Here is a 16,488-nt window from a genome sequence, read left to right as displayed (position 1 = left end):
TCAATAGCTGTAAGTGTTTTGCTGCTCTGTAAGTGCTTCACTGCCTGAGTGTGTTTCACTGGCTCTGAGTATTTCACAGGCAGTGATTGTTTCACTGGTTGTGTGTGTTTTACTTGCTCTGAGTGTTTCACTGGCTGTGAGTGTTTCACTGGCTGTGAGTGTTTCACCAGTTGTGAGTGTTTCACTTGCTATCAGTGTTTCACCGGGTGTGAGTGTTTCACTGGCTGTCAGTATTTCACTGCCTTCGAGTTTTGCACTGGTTGTGAGTGTTTCACTGGCTGTGAGTGCTTCACTAGTTGTGAGTGTTTCATTTGCTGTGAGTGTTTCATTTGCTGTGTTTTTCACTATTTGTGAGTGTTTCATTGGCGGCGAGTGTTTAACTGGCTGTGAGTTTTCACTGCTCTTGAGTGTTTCACTGGCTATGAGTTTTGCACTGGCTGTAAGTGTTCCACTATTTGTGACTGTTTCACTGGTTGTGAGAGTTTCACTCGCTTCGAGGTTGGCACTGGCTGCGAGTGTTTCACTGGTTGTGAGTGTTTTACTGGTTGTTAGTGTTTCACTGGGTGTCAGTGTTTCACTGGCTGTGAGTGTTTCACTGGTTATGAGAGTTTCACTGGCTGTGAGTGTTTCACTGGCTGTGAGTGTTTCACTGGTTGTAATTGTTGCATTGGCTGTGAGTGTTTCACTGGCTGTGAATATTTCACTGGCTGTGAGTGTTTCACAGGATGTGAGTGTTTCACTGGTTGTGTGTGTTTCACTGGTTGTAAGTTTTGCACTGGCTGTGAGTGTTTCACTGACTGTGTATGCTTCACTGGCTGTGATTGTTTCGCTGGTTAGGAGTGTTTCACTGACTTTGAGTGTTGCACTGGCTTTGAGTGTTCCACTGGCTATGAGTGTCTCATTAGTTGTAAGTGTTTTGCTGGCTGTAAGTGCTTCACTGGCTGAGAGTGTTTCACTTGCTTTGAGTGTTTCACTGATTGAGAGTGTTTCACAGGCTCTGAGTGTTTCACCAGTTGTGAGTGTTTCATTTGCTATGAGTGTTTCACCGGTTGTGAGTGTTTCACTGGATGTGAGTATTTCACTGGCTGTGAGAGTTTCACTGGTTGTGAGTGTTTTACTGGCTGCGAAGTGTTGCACTGGCTGTGAGTGTTCCACTAGTTGTGAGTGTTTCACTTGCTTTCATTGTTTCACTGCCTTAGAGTTTTGCACTGGCTTTCAGTGTTTCACTGCCTTAGAGTTTTGCACTGGCTTTGAGTGTTTTAGTGGTTGTGAGTGTTTTACTGGTTGTAAGTGTTTCACTGGGTGTCAGTGTTTCACTGGCTGTGCGTGTTTCACTGGTTGTCAGTGTTTCATTTGCTGTGAGTGTTTCTCTATTTGTGAGTGCTTCACTAGCTGCGAGTGTTTCACTGGCTGTGAGTGTTTCACTGGTTGTGAGTTATTCACTTTCTGTGAGCGTTGCACTAGCTGTGAGTGTTTCATTGGTTGTGAGTGATTCACTGTCTGCGAGTGTTGCACTTGCTGTGTTTCACTGGTTGTGAGTGTTTCACTGGCTGTCAGTATTTCACTGGCTATGTGTGTTTCATTTGCTGTGAGTGTTTCAATGGGCTTGAGTGTTTCACTGGTTGTGTGTGTTTCACTAGCTGTCAGTTTTTCACTTGCTGTGAGTGTTTCACTGACTTTGAGTGTTGCACTGGCTTTGAGTGTTCCACTGGCTATGAGTGTTTCATTAGTTGTAAGTGTTTTGCTGGCTGTAAGTGCTTCACTGGCTGAGAGTGTTTCACTTGCTTTGAGTGTTTCACTGATTGAGAGTGTTCCACAGGCTGTGAGTGTTTCACCAATTGTGAGTGTTTCATTTGCTATGAGTGTTTCACCTGTTGTGAGTGTTTCACTAGATGTGAGTGTTTCACTGTTTGTGAGTGTTTCATTTGCTGTGAGTGTTTCACTATTTGTGAGTGCTTCACTACCTGCGAGTGTTTCACTGGCTGTGAGTGTTTCACTGGTTGAGAGTGTTTCACTAGCTGTGAGTGTTGCACTGGCTGTGAGTGTTTCACTGGTTGTGAGTGATTCACTGTCTGTGAGTGTTGCACTAGCTGTGTTTCACTGGTTGTGAGTGTTTCACTGGCTGTCAGTGTTTCACTGGCTGTCAGTGTTTCACTGGCTATGTGTGTTTCATTTGCTGTGAGTGTTTCAATGGGCTTGAGTGTTTCACTGGTTGTGTGTGTTTCACTAGCTGTCAGTTTTTCACTTGCTGTGAGTGTTTCACTGGCTGTGAGTGTTTCGCTTGCTGTGAGTGTTTCACTGACTTTGAGTGTTGCACTGGCTTTGAGTGTTCCACTGGCTATGAGTGTTTCATTAGTTGTAAGTGTTTTGCTGGCTGTAAGTGCTTCACTGGCTGAGAGTGTTTCACTTGCTTTGAGTGTTTCATCGGTTGTGAGTGTTTCACTGGATGTGAGTGTTTCACTGGCTGAGAGAGTTTCACTGGTTGTGAGTGTTTCACTGGCTGCGAGTGTTGCACTGGCTGTGAGTGTTCCACTACTTGTGAGTGTTTCACTGGCTTTCAGTGTTTCACTGCCTTAGAGTTTTGCACTGGCTTTGAGTGTTTTAGTGGTTGTGAGTGTTTTACTGGTTGTAAGTGTTTGACTGGGTGTCAGTGTTTCACTGGCTGTGAGTGTTTCACTGGATGTGAGTGTTTCATTTGCTGTGAGTGTTTCCCTATTTTTGAGTGCTTCAGTAGCTGCGAGTGTTTCACTGGCTGTGAGTGTTTCACTGGTTGAGAGTGTTTCACTAGCTGTGAGTGTTGCACTGGCTGTGAGTGTTTCACTGGTTGTGAGTAATTCACTGTCTGTGATTGTTGCACTAGCTGTGAGTGTTTCATTGGTTGTGAGTGTTTCACTGTCTGTGAGTGTTGCACAAGCGGTGTTTCTCTAGTTGTGAGTGTTGCACAAGCGGTGTTTCACTAGTTGTGAGTGTTTCACTGGCTGTCAGTGTTTCACTGGCTATGTGTGTTTCATTTGATGTGAGTGTTTCAATGGGCTTTAGTGTTTCACTGGTTGTGTGTGTTTCACTAGCTGTCAGTTTTTCACTTGCTGTGAGTGTTTCACTGACTTCGAGTTTAGCACTGGCTGTCAGTTTTTCACTTGCTGTGAGTGTTTCACTGGCTTCGAGTTTAGCACTGGCCGTGAGTGTTTAACTGGTTGTGAGTGTTTCACTAAATTTGAGTGTTTCATTGGCTCTGAGTGTTTCACTAAATTTGAGTGTTTCATTGGCTCTGAGTGTTTCACAGGCTGTGAGAGTTTCACCAGTTGTGAGTGTTTCTCTAGCTGTGAGTGTTTCACTGACTGTGAGAGTTTAACTGGATGTGAGTGTTTCACTGTCTGTGAGAGTTTCACTGGTTGTGAGTGTTTCAGTGGTTGTAATTGTTGCATATGCTGTGAGTGTTTCACTAGTTGTGAGTGTTTCACTGGCTGAGAGTGTTTCACTGGCTTTGAGTGTTTCACTGGCTCTGAGTGTTTCACAGGCTGAATGTTTTACTGGTTGTGCGTGTTTCACTTGCTCTGAGTGTTTCACTGCCTGTGAGTGTTTCACCAATTGTGAGTGTTTCATTTGCTATAAGTGTTTCACCAGTTGTGAGTGTTTCACTGGATGTGAGTGTTTCACTGTCTGTGAGAGTTTCACTGGTTGTGAGTGTTTCACTGGCTGCTAGTGTTGCACTGGCTGTGAGTGTTCCACTAGTGGTGAGTGTTTCACTGGCTTTCATTGTTTCACTGCCTTCGAGTTTTGCACTGGCTGTGAGTGTTTTAGTGGTTGTGAGTGTTTTACTGGTTGTGAGTGTTTCTCTGGGTTTCAGTGTTTCACTGGCTGTGAGAGTTTCACTTATTGTGAGCGTTTCATTTGCTGTGAGTGTTTCACTATTTGTGAGTGTTTCACTATTTGTGAGTGTTTCACTAGCTGCGAGTGTTTCACTGGCTGTGAGTGTTTCACTGGTTGAGCGTGTTTCACTAGCTGTGAGTGTTGCACTTGCTGTGAGTGTTTCACTGGTTGTGAGTGATTCACTGTCTGTGAGTGTTGCACTACCTGTGAGTGTTTCACTGGATGTGAGTGTTTCACTGGTTGTTTGTGTTTCACTGGTTGTAAGTTTTGCACTGGCTGTGAGTGTTTCACTGGTTATGAGTTTTTCACTGCCTGTGACTGTTTCACTGGCGTTGAGTGTTTCACTGGCTGTGAGTTTTCACTGCTCTTGAGTGTTTCACTGGCTATGAGTTTTGCACTGGTTGTAAGTGTTCCACTATTTGTGACTTGTTTCACTGGTTGTGAGTGTTTCACTGGCTTCGAGTTTGGCACTGGCTGTGAGTGTTTCACTGGTTGTAAGTGTTTTACTGGTTGTGAGTGTTTTACTGGTTGTGAGTGTTTCACTGGGTGTCAGTGTTTCACTGGCTGTGAGTGTTTCACTGAATGTTAGTGTTTCACTGGCTGTGAGTGTTTCACTGGCTGTGAGTGTTTCACTGGCTTTGAGTGTTTCACTGGCTCTGAGTGTTTCACAGGCTGAGTGTTTTACTGGTTGTGCGTGTTTCACTTGCTCTGAGTGTTTCGCTGCCTGTGAGTGTATCACCAGTTGTGAGTGTTTCATTTGCTATGAGTGTTTCACCAGTTGTGAGTGTTTCACTGGATGTGAGTGTTTCACTGTCTGTGAGAGTTTCACTGGTTGTGAGTGTTTCACTGGTTGTAATTGTTGCATATGCTGTGAGTGTTTCACTAGTTGTGAGTGTTTCACTGGCTGAGAGTGTTTCACTGGCTTTGAGTGTTTCACTGGCTCTGAGTGTTTCACAGGCTGAATGTTTTACTGGTTGTGCGTGTTTCACTTGCTCTGAGTGTTTCACTGCCTGTGAGTGTTTCACCAGTTGTGAGTGTTTCATTTGCTATGAGTGTTTCACCAGTTGTGAGTGTTTCACTGGATGTGAGTGTTTCACTGTCTGTGAGAGTTTCACTGGTTGTGAGTGTTTCACTGGATGCGAGTGTTGCACTGGCTGTGAGTGTTCCACTAGTGGTGAGTGTTTCACTGGCTTTCATTGTTTCACTGCCCTCGAGTTTGGCACTGGCTGTGAGTGTTTCAATGGTTGTAAGTGTTTTACTGGTTGTGAGTGTTTTACTGGTTGTGAGTGTTTCACTGGCTGTCAGTGTTTCACTAGCTGTGTGTGTTTCATTTGCTGTGAGTGTTTCAATAGTTGTGAGTGTTTCACTGGTTATGAGAGTTTCACTGGCTGTGAGTGTTTCACTGGCTGTGAGTGTTTCACTGGTTGTAATTGTTGCATTGGCTGTGAGTGTTTCACTGGCTGTGAATATTTCACTGGCTGTGAGTGTTTCACAGGATGTGAGTGTTTCATTGGTTGTGTGTGTTTCACTGGTTGTAGATTTTGCACTGGCTGTGAGTGTTTCACTGACTGTGTATGTTTCACTGGCTGTGAGTGTTTCGCTGGCTGTGAGTGTTTCACTGACTTTGAGTGTTGCACTGGCTTTGAGTGTTTCACTGGCTATGAGTGTCTCATTAGTTGGAAGTGTTTTGCTGGCTGTAAGTGCTTCACTGGCTGAGAGTGTTTCACTTGCTTTGAGTGTTTCACTTATTGTGAGCGTTTCATTTGCTGTGAGTGTTTCACTATTTGTGAGTGTTTCACTAGCTGCGAGTGCTTCACTGGCTGAGAGTGTTTCACAGGCTGTGAGTGTTTCACCAGTTGTGAGTGTTTCATTTGCTATGAGTGTTTCACCGGTTGTGAGTGTTTCACCGGTTGTGAGTGTTTCACTATATGTGAGTGTTGCACTGGCTGTGAGTGTTCCACTAGTTGTGAGTGTTTCACTGGCTTTCAGTGTTTCACTGCCTTAGAGTTTTGCACTGGCTTTCAGTGTTTCACTGCCTTAGGGTTTTGCACTGGCTTTCAGTGTTTCACTGCCTTAGAGTTTTGCACTGGCTTTCAGTGTTTCACTGCCTTAGGGTTTTGCACTGGCTTTCAGTGTTTCACTGCCTTAGAGTTTTGCACTGGCTTTGAGTGTTTTAGTGGTTGTGAGTGTTTTACTCGTTGTAAGTGTTTCACTGGGTGTCAGTGTTTCACTGGCTGTGAGTGTTTCACTGGTTGTGTGTTTCATTTCTGTGAGTGTTTCACTATTTGTGAGTGCTTCACTAGCTGCGAGTGTTTCACTGGCTGTGAGTGTTTCACTGGTTGAGAGTGTTTCACTAACTGTGAATGTTGCACTGGCTGTGAGTGTTTCACTGGTTGTGAGTGATTCACTGTCTGTGAGTGTTGCACTAGCTGTGAGTGTTTCATTGGTTGTGAGTGATTCACTGTCTGTGAGTGTTGCACTAGCTGTGTTTCACTGGTTGTGAGTGTTTCACTGACTGTCAGTGTTTCACTGGCTATGTGTGTTTCATTTGCTGTGAGTGTTTCAATGGGCTTAATGTTTCACTGGTTGTGTGTGTTTCACTAGCTGTCAGTTTTTCACTTGCTGTGAGTGTTTCACTGACTTTGAGAGTTGCACTGGCTTTGAGTGTTCCACTGGCTATGAGTGTTTCATTAGTTGTAAGTGTTTTGCTGGCTGTAAGTGCTTCACTGGCTGAGAGTGTTTCACTTGCTTTGAGTGTTTCACTGATTGAGAGTGTTTCACAGGCTGTGAGTGTTTCACCAGTTGTGAATGTTTCGTTTGCTATGAGTGTTTCACCGGTTGTGAGTGTTTCACTGGATGTGAGTGTTTCACTGGCTGTGAGAGTTTCACTGGTTGTGAGTGTTTCACTGGCTGCGAGTGTTGCACTGGCTGTGAGTGTTCCACTACTTGTGAGCGTTTCACTGGCTTTCAGTTTTTCACTGCCTTAGAGTTTTGCACTGGCTTTGAGTGTTTTAGTGGTTGTGAGTGTTTTACTGGTTGTAAGTGTTTCACTGGCTGTGAGTGTTTCACTGGATGTGAGTGTTTCGTTTGCTGTGAGTGTTTCCCTATTTTTGAGTGCTTCAGTAGCTGCGAGTGTTTCACTGGCTGTGAGTGTTTCACTGGTTGAGAGTGTTTCACTAGCTGTGAGTGTTGCACTGGGTGTGAGTGTTTCACTGCTTGTGAGTGATTCACTGTCTGTGAGTGTTGCACTAGCTGTGTTTTACTGGTTGTGAGTGTTTCACTGGCTGTCAGTGTTTCACTGGCTATGTGTGTTTCATTTGCTGTGAGTGTTTCAATGGGCTTGAGTGTATCACTGGTTGTGTGTGTTTCACTAGCTGTCAGTTTTTCACTTGCTGAGAGTGTTTCACTGACTTCGAGTTTAGCACTGGCTGTCAGTTTTTCACTTGCTGTGAGTGTTTCACTGGCTTCGAGTTTAGCACTGGCCGTGAGTGTTTAACTGGTTGTGAGTGTTTCACTAAATTTGAGTGTTTCATTGGCTCTGAGTGTTTCACAGGCTGTGATTGTTTCACTGGCTGTGAATGTTTCACTGGCTGTGATTGTTTCATTGGCTGTTAGTATTTCACTGGCTGTGAGTCTTTCACAGGCTGTGAGTCTTTCACTGGCAGTGATTTTTTCACTGGCAGTGAGTATTTCACTGGCTGTGAGTGTTTGTCTGGCTGTGAGTGTTGCACTGTTTGTCAGTGTTTCACTGGTTTTAAGTGTTTCACTGTTTGTGAGTGTTTCACTCTATGTGAGTGTTTCACTGGTTGTGAGTTTTTTACTGGCTGTGAGTGTTGCACTGGCTACGAGTGTTTCACTGGGTGTGAGTGTTTCACTAACTGTCTGTTTTTCACAGGCTGTGAGTGTTGCACTGCCTTTTAGTGTTTCACTGGCTGCGAGTGTTTCTCTGTCTGTGAGTGTTGCACTAGCTGTGATTGTTGCACTTCTCTGGCTGTGTTGCACTAACTGTGATTGTTTCACTGGCTGTAATTGTTGCACTGGCAGTTTTGGTTGCACTGGCTGTGATTGTTGCGCTGGCTGTGATTGTTTCACTGGCTGTAATTGTTGCACTGGCAGTTTTGGTTGCACTGGCTGTGATTGTTGCACTAACTGTGATTGTTTCACTGGCTGTAATTGTTGCACTGGCGGTTTTGGTTGCACTGGCTGTGAGCGTTTTGCTGGCTGTCATTGTTTCACTGGCTGTGATTTTTGCACTGTCTGTGAGTATTTCAATTTCTGTGAGTCATTCACTGGCTGTGAGTGTTTCTCTGACTGATTATTTCACTGGCTGTGAGTGTTTCGCTAGCTGTGAGTGTTGCACTGTTTGTCAGTGTTGCACTGTTTGTCAGAGTTTCACTGGTTGTATGTGTTTTACTGGCTGTGAGTGTTGCACTGGCTACGAGAGTTTCACTGGTTGTGAGTGTTTCACTTGCTGTGAGAGTTTCATTGGATGTGAGTGTTTCTATAACTCTCGGATTTTCACTGGCTGTGAGTGTTGCACTGCCTGTGAGTGTTGCACTGTTTGTGAGTGTTTCACTATCTGTGATTGTTGAACTGGCTTTGAGTGAGGCACTGGCTGTGATTGCTGCACTGACTGTGAGTGTTTCACTGGTTGTGATCGTTTCACTGGCTGTGAGTGTTTTCTGACTGTGAGTGTTTCACTAGCTGTGTGTTTTTGACTGGCTGCGAGTGTTTCCATGACTGTGAGTATTGCACTGGCTGTGGGTGTTGCACTGGTTGTGTAGCACTAACTGCGAATGTTTCATTGGCTGTAATTGTTGCACGGGCTGTTATGGTTGCACTGGCATTGATTGTGGCACTGGCTGTGATTGCTTCACTGGCTGTGATTGTTGCACTGGCTGTGATTATTTCACTGGCTTTGAATGTTTCACTGGCTGTGAGTGTTTCACTGGCTGTCAATGTTACACTGGCTATGAGACTTTCACTGGCTGTGAGTGTTTCACTGGCTGTGAGTATTTCGCTGGCTGTGAGTGTTTCACTGGCTGTGAGTGATGCACTGTTTGTCAGTTTTTAACTGGTTGTAGGTGTTTCACTGGTTGTGAGTTTTTCACTGTATGTGATTGTTTCACTGGTTGAGAGTGTTGCACTGACTGTGATTGTTTCACTGGCTGTGAGTACTGAATGCTGGCTGTGAGTGTTTCACTGACTTTGAGAGTTTCACTGGTTGTGAGTGTTTCACAGGCTGTGAGTGTTTCACTGGCTGTAAGTGTTTTACTGGTTGTGAGTGTTTCAGTGGTTGTGAGTCTTTCACTGGTTGTCAGTGTTTCACTGTCTTCGAGTTTTGCACTTGTTGTGAGTGTTTCACTGTTGTGAGTGTTTTACTGGTTGTGAGTGTTTCAGTTGCTGAGAGTGTTTCACAGGCTGTGAGTGTTTCACTGGCTTCGAGTTTTGCACTGGCTGTGAGTATTTCGCTGGTTGTGAGTGTTTCACTGTCTGTGAGTGTTGCAATTGCTTGCTTCACAACCAGTGTTTCACTGGTTGTGAATTTTTCACTGGATATGAGCGTTGCACTGGCTACGAGTGTTTTACTGGTTATGAGTGTTTCGCTGGCTGTGATTGTTTTATTGGCTGTGATTGTTTCAGTAACTGTCGGGTTTTCACTGGCTGTGAGTGTTGCACTGCCTGTGAGTGTTGCACTGGTTGTGAGTGTTTCACTGTCTGTGATTGTTGAACTGGCTGTGAGTGTGGCACTGACTGTATTTGTTGCACTGGCTGTGAGTGTTTCTCTGGCTGTGATCGCTTCACTGGCAGTGAGTGTTTCACTGGGTGTGAGTGTTTCACTGGGTGTGAGTGTTTCACTGGCTGCGAGTGTTTCCCTGACTGTGAGTGTTGCACTGACTGTGAGTGTTGCACTGGCTGTGATTGTTGCACTAACTGTCACTGTTTCACTGGCTGTAATTGTTGCACTGTCTATTATGGTTGCACTGGCTTTGATTGTTGCACTGGCTGTGATTGTTGCACTGGCTGTGATTGTTTAACTGGCTGTGGTGTGATTGTTTATTTAGGGTAGTGGTTTTACCCTTTAATTGACTATTATTTTCTATTTCTGAAGGCTCGCAAGAGGCTTTAACTTCCTCATTTGCTCGTCGTTTGTTTATGATGGAACGCAAACCTTCAGTGATGTCCTGTCCTGTACTGTCAGGATGGTGTTATGTTGATGTGCATATAATTCATCAAGTATATTGCTGGACAATTTTCGTTGAAGGACTACTTTGGTCATCCACTCACTAGTTGTTATATCAACCTTAAGACTGAATATTCTTAGTAGTGACTCAAACTCCATGCTGAAGGTTTGTAATGAGTCAGCAGTCTGGTCAGGTTGAGGTCCAGCAATTGTAGTACAAGATGTATGACAGTTTTCTCATTGCCAGCATTATCCCTAGGAAGCTGGACTGGGAAATTAGTGCTGTTGCTATCTTCCTTTACATTTTCTATTTCTGGTTCAGCTTCACCTTTAATTTCAGTTTGGAGGCATGTTAACTTAGTAGCCTCAGGTATTGGGTTTTCAGAATCCACAGAGATTGTGGATAAATTGTCTGAGAACTGTTTAATTTCTGGTGGTATAATATTGGGTGATGCTGTAGTGGGTGAGGTTTTATCAGCGTTGATTAAAGGATCTAATCTGGCTTGACATTTATTCTCAAAAATATCCAGATCATCCATAATATTATCTACTTTATTTGATGTACTGGCTATTTGTTCTGATTCAATAATCTTGTATAGGTGCTCCAACCTGGTTTGAGTTTCTTCTTCACATTGTGCTAGGTCAGACAGGAATGGTTCCACATCTTCAACTACTATGTCGTCGTCGTCGTGGACTTTATTTTGGCAAGATTTCCTATTTGCTTTCAATAGATGCAATTGGGTTTGAATCTGTAATAGTGGTATTTTCACCTGACGATAATTAATTACAGGCTCATATAACAACTGTTCATATTGGTTGAGATCTCTTGTCAGTTGACGTTTACGTACTGTTAAAGCACGCTTTGCTTTCTGTGGATTAGTCATGGTGACTTGTTAATTGGATAGTACTGGCTCATAAATTGTGAGCTGGTACTGATGGTAGCCTAGGGTAAAATTCCGCTATCACTAGGCTATAGTCCAACCCGCTGTCACACAAGACAGCACATATATGACTTAATGCCTAAAGTCAACATGTTGAATATGAATTAGTACATATGTGATATATTCCCAGTTTCCTTTTTTTCCAAGGCCCAAATTCTTCCTCACGTACCAATTTACATCTCACAGTACCCGTCCATCAACGTAGATAGCAGAATAGTCGTGATTGGTTCAATTATAATGAAAATTGTAGTTTTCAGGTCCCACATGGGTTGTGAAATTTACCTACTATTGTCCATGCTCTTAGAATATTACAGATCAGCTACATCCTATTGAAGACTCGTAGTTATGTTTTGAGAAATATTAGTTGTTCTTAGTAAATTATAATAAGAACTATAAATTATTACATAGAATAACAGTGCTTTACCAATCAATATTACATACCATACTTTGTACTTTAAAAAGCTTTAAAGAATGTTTTGAAGGAACGCTAACAGAAAACGATGTTATGTTGGCATGTCTATGGGGTAAACTGCTGCAAACAGGATAGTATGGTGTCTACTATACCAACTATAGGATAGGTATAAGGTCCACTACCACCTGTTTGGTGGGTAAGGGGTCCAATACCACCCGCAGGATAGGTATGGGGGTCAAATCCACCCAAAGGATGGGTATGGGGATAACTTTCACCCACAAAAAGTGTATAGGGCTCACAATCACCCATAGGATGGGTATGGGGTCCTAAAATATCCACTGGATGTGTATGGCGTCCATTGCCGCCCACAGGATGAGTATAGGGTCCAGTATCGCCCACACGATTAGTATATAGGGTCCACTGCTGCCCACAGGGTCAGTAGGGGATCCACTACCACTACCGGGGCAGTAGGGGGTCAACTACCGCCCACAAGGTCGGTAGGGGATCCACTGCCGCCCACAGGGTCGGTAGAGGGGGTCCACTACCGCCCACAGGGTTTGTAGGGGATCAACTTCCGCCCACAGGATCGGCAGGGGGCCCACCGCCGCCCACAGGGTCGGTAGAGGGTTCACTACCGCCCACAGGGTTGGCAGGGGGTCCACTGCCGCCCACATGGTCGGTAGGGAGTTCACTACCGTCTACAGGGTCGGTAGGGGTCCACTATCGTCCACAGGGTCGGTAGGGGGTCCACCGCAGCCAACAGGATGATGCACTCTACCTCATCACCAGATGTCTGTCCCTCCCCAGGTTAACCTACTTTCTGAGGTGTTCACCATCTTACAGTAGCCAAAAACTAAGTGAGTATGACCGGTTACTAAAATCAATGCTAGAAAAAGCCCTTAACCTCTCTCTCGATGACCTACAGTGGAAACAAGCCTCTCTTCCCGTAAGACTTGGGGGCCTCGGAGTTCGAACAGCAACGCAAATCGCTGTTCCAGCCTTCCTGTCCTCCTTATCAGCATCCGACGACCTTGTGAAGGAAATTCTACCTGCCCACTTACATCAGCTGGCAGATGTACATGATCCCAATTTTACACGCTGTGCCACAGAGTGGGCCTCTCGTGCAGGCCAATCACCTCAACCACCATCCCCAAAAGCCCACAAGCAATCCAGCTGGGATGGTCCCATTGTAGACCAAGTTGCTGCAGAGTGCCTGGGTGCTGCAACAACACAACACGACATTGCCCGCCTCACAACAGTAGCAGCACCACATGCAGGGGATTTCCTGTTAGCAACCCCAATGTCGGCAACTGGCACGCGTCTCACACCACACGCCCTCCGAATTGCTGTTTCCCTCTGCCTTGCTGCCCCAATCCACACCAGATATAGGTGTATTTGCGGCGAGGTGGTGGCTGACAGGTACGACCACCATGGCCTACTCTGCCAAAGCACAGGGGGATGGCACTCGAGGCACAGTGAAGTTAACGACATCATCAAGAGGAGCCTCACCACACCTGGATGCCCAGCTGAAAGAGAGCCCCGTTACCTAACGCCCCGTAACTCTGATGCTCTTATTGGTCGCCTGGATGGTATCACAGTGAACCCCTGGAAGAATGGCAAGCAGTTGGTATGGGACTACACGTGCGTATCAACCCTGGCTAACACCTACATTAACCTCAGTGTTGCACAACCAGGTGGCGCTGCCACCCACAGGGAAGCAGCCAAATCCCGTAAGTATAGAGAACTGGATCACCACTACAATTTTGTCCCCATTGCTTCTGAGACACTCGGCGCCTGGGGTAAAAGTGCTACCAGTTTTTTGAAGGAACTGGGTTCTAGGCTCATTGAAACAACAAGAGACCCGAGAGCTGCAAGCTTTCTTTTCCAGCGCCTCAGTGTGGCGATACAGGGGGGAAATGCGCACTGCATCCAGGGTTCCTGCCCGCCATCTGAGGAGCTGGAGGAACTCGACAACCTATGACAACCATCTTTGTAACCCATATGTAACTCCTTTTTTGTAACAAAGTTCAAATAAAGTAAATATATATGTGTACATACAAAAGAATGGGAGCGGTAGAAGAAGATAATATTAGTGTTCAGTGAGAAACCACAAGGTCTCCTCTGAATACTTTTTATTTTCTTCTCCGAGGCTATGGGTCCCCACATTGGCACCAGAGGTGGTACCCTCACAAACCCTATATTGGTGTATACTGGCAGCAGGTTTTCTTTCAAACATGTTTCATTGAATATGACCGCATATTCTGTATTTATTATTTTCTGGTTTAGGGCTTCTATCCCTCTAACTATTTTCTTAGCATCAGGGCTTAATTGGAATAGGAGTTCTCCAAAACTCATTTTCGTACTTTTAAGGTGAAGAAAAGAAGTGATTTACTATAGAGTGTATTACACTTATTTGTATAATTTGCACGACGTTTCGAACCTCCATGGTTCATTCTCAAGTGAACAGATCTTATGTGAATTGACCTACCATGAACACCCAAATCACGGAACTATTTACTCTACCCACCATGAGAGTAAGGACAAGACAAGAACATATCGATGCCAACACAGAAGACAATGTCCAACATAACAGGCCAATTACACTGGATTAATCTTTGTGTTTAGATAGGAGATGCCTCGTATGGGCCAATAAGCCTCCTTCTACCTGACCTAATGCGGGTATAAAATCAACTAGTATTGTAAGATCTGTTCACTTGAGAATGAACCATGGAGGTTCGAAACGTCGTGCAAATTATACAAATAAGTGTAATACACTCTATAGTAAATCACTTCTTTTTCTATATATATATATATATATATATATATATATATATATATATATATATATATATATATATATATATATATATATATATATATATATATATATATATATATATATATATATCACTAAGAACTCTTTGACCCGGCCAGGATTCGAACCCATGCCGTCTAGGATCACCCCTAAACGTACACAGTACCGTGACCACCGCACCAATGATCGTCTACGTCTAGACGATCATTGGTGCGGTGGTCACGGTACTGTGTACGTTTAGGGGTGATCCTGGACGGCATGGGTTCGAGTCCTGGCCGGGTCAAAGAGTTCTTAGTGATATATGGCTTGCGCGTTCATGCAGCTTTCTCACATATATATATATATATATATAATCATACACACTAATGATTTGAGTGATAAACCAGTGTCACTGGAAGTACCTTTAGGTTAGCTCCTCAATTATCACCCTAGGATGTTATAGACACTAATTAATCACTCAAAAGGTGCTATGAATATAAGTAAATTATTATATATACACAACTCAACTCGAGTTGATAAAAATTACACCCAAAATAAGGCCTGTACCATTCATTAATGGTGCTAGGTTGTTCAATATAGTACAACTAGACTATGGTATTAATGGGACTAGGATAGAGGAGCCAGTCGGCTGAGCGGACAGCACGCTGGACTTTTGATCCTGCGGGTCCTGGGTTCTATCCCAGGCGCCGGCGAGAAACAATGGGCAGAGATTCTTTCACCCTATGCCCCTGTTACCTAGCAGTAAAATAGGTACCTGGGTGTTAGTCAGCTGTCACGGGCTTCTTCCTGGGGGTGGAGGCCTGGTCGAGGAATGGGCCATGGGGACACTAAAGCCCCGAAATCATCTCAAGATATATAGGATGAACAATAAATAGTTCAACTAGTCAATGGTAATATCCTACCCTCTTGTGGGTTTGCAATTAGTAAATATTGTTTAGGGAACACTAGTGCAATATATATTAAATATTTCTCTATTTAAGAGAAATAATATACACAATTATTGATGATAGCCTCATAATTAACCTCTATGAAACTTCTAATATTATTTAGAAGTATTAAATATTATTAGTGACCTCGCAAAATTAACACCACAAAATTCGTGGATAATTTCTCGCGAAATTAACACCACAAAATCCGTGAATAATCTTGCGAGGGTACAGCCACTAATTTGGCTTGCTTTAAAATAAGCGCTGTCACTTCACAGAATAACACCCCATCAATTGGTGAGTGACCATGAAACTGCTGAGTACGGCTGGACTGGGCTGAGGGAGCTCCTGAGCTCGCTCGAGGCTACGCTGCTGTTCTTTGACTGGCGATGTATTGTCATTGTATAAATCACACTAGTATCAGTGTATTTAATAAATCCACTGGTTAACTATGGTTCATCCCATACAAAGATGACCAAATAATCTGTCATCCGGTTCAAAGATGACCATATAATGTGGGCAGATTCGAACCAGTTCTGTAATATCTGGTTCGAAGGACCATATAATGTGGGAACCGAACTGAGATTTATATTTATTTATGTGAATTTATATAGAATTTATATATATGTTAATTTATATATTTCGATAGCAATTAGTATGATGTTAAGTAGACTGTATTTCAGCAATATTTCTCACAAATCGATCCTTACACATTAGGGGGGTTACCTTGAGGTGCTTCCGGGGCTTAGCGTCCCCACGGCTCAGTCATCGACCAGGCCTCCTGGTTGCCGGACTGATCAACCAGGCTGTTGGATGCGGCTGCTCATAGCCTGACGTATGAGTCACAGCCTGGTTGATCAGGTATCCTTTGGAGGTGCTTATCCAGTTCTCTCTTGAACACTGTGAGGGGTCGGCCAGTTATGCCCCAAATATTTGGCAGTTTGGGGTTTATATTAAATTTATATATATGCAGCCAATCAAATTACAGTATTAAACTACATATATTAGTATATAAATTGAGGAGGTGCCTTATCTTATTGTACGGTAGGCTTAGTTCACCAGATATAACTAGGATGTAGACATCAAATTATCCTCGTGAAGGGCTAGCTTTTATCACCCAAGTAACTAATGTACCAAGATTAATTCTTGCTTTCTCTTCTTGTTCCTGTCAAAGGGCATTAGCTGTAAAGCCGGAAACCTAATATATGACAGCTATATCGGAGTAAACACTGTATATTATATAAGATAAGGACCAAGGCTTAATTAATTACCTGTATTTAGAGGCTTGTTCTCGTGCTAACTGGGTCGCCCTATATCTACAATCTACCTAAAATTAACTG

General features: G+C 43.8%; 1 protein-coding gene across 1 annotated transcript in view; it reads right to left on the bottom strand.

Annotated features, from left to right (window-relative positions):
- The window catches only part of LOC138371027 (uro-adherence factor A-like), a 28,445-nt gene continuing 11,957 nt past the window's right edge, over window positions 1–16,488 (bottom strand). The window contains exons 3-7 of the mRNA XM_069335670.1: window positions 10,209–10,824; window positions 4,842–5,708; window positions 3,532–4,218; window positions 1,678–1,871; window positions 1–1,140 (exon numbers count right to left, since the gene is read on the bottom strand). Of these exons, the coding sequence (XP_069191771.1) occupies window positions 1–1,140; window positions 1,678–1,871; window positions 3,532–4,218; window positions 4,842–5,708; window positions 10,209–10,824 (3,504 nt within the window). The remainder of the gene's footprint in view (window positions 1,141–1,677; window positions 1,872–3,531; window positions 4,219–4,841; window positions 5,709–10,208; window positions 10,825–16,488) is intronic.

The sequence above is a fragment of the Procambarus clarkii genome, chromosome 4 (assembly GCF_040958095.1).
Source record: "Procambarus clarkii isolate CNS0578487 chromosome 4, FALCON_Pclarkii_2.0, whole genome shotgun sequence".
Classification (NCBI taxonomy): domain Eukaryota; kingdom Metazoa; phylum Arthropoda; class Malacostraca; order Decapoda; family Cambaridae; genus Procambarus; species Procambarus clarkii.
Note: the sequence above shows the minus strand (reverse complement) of the source record. Positions and strands in the feature narration are given on the sequence as shown.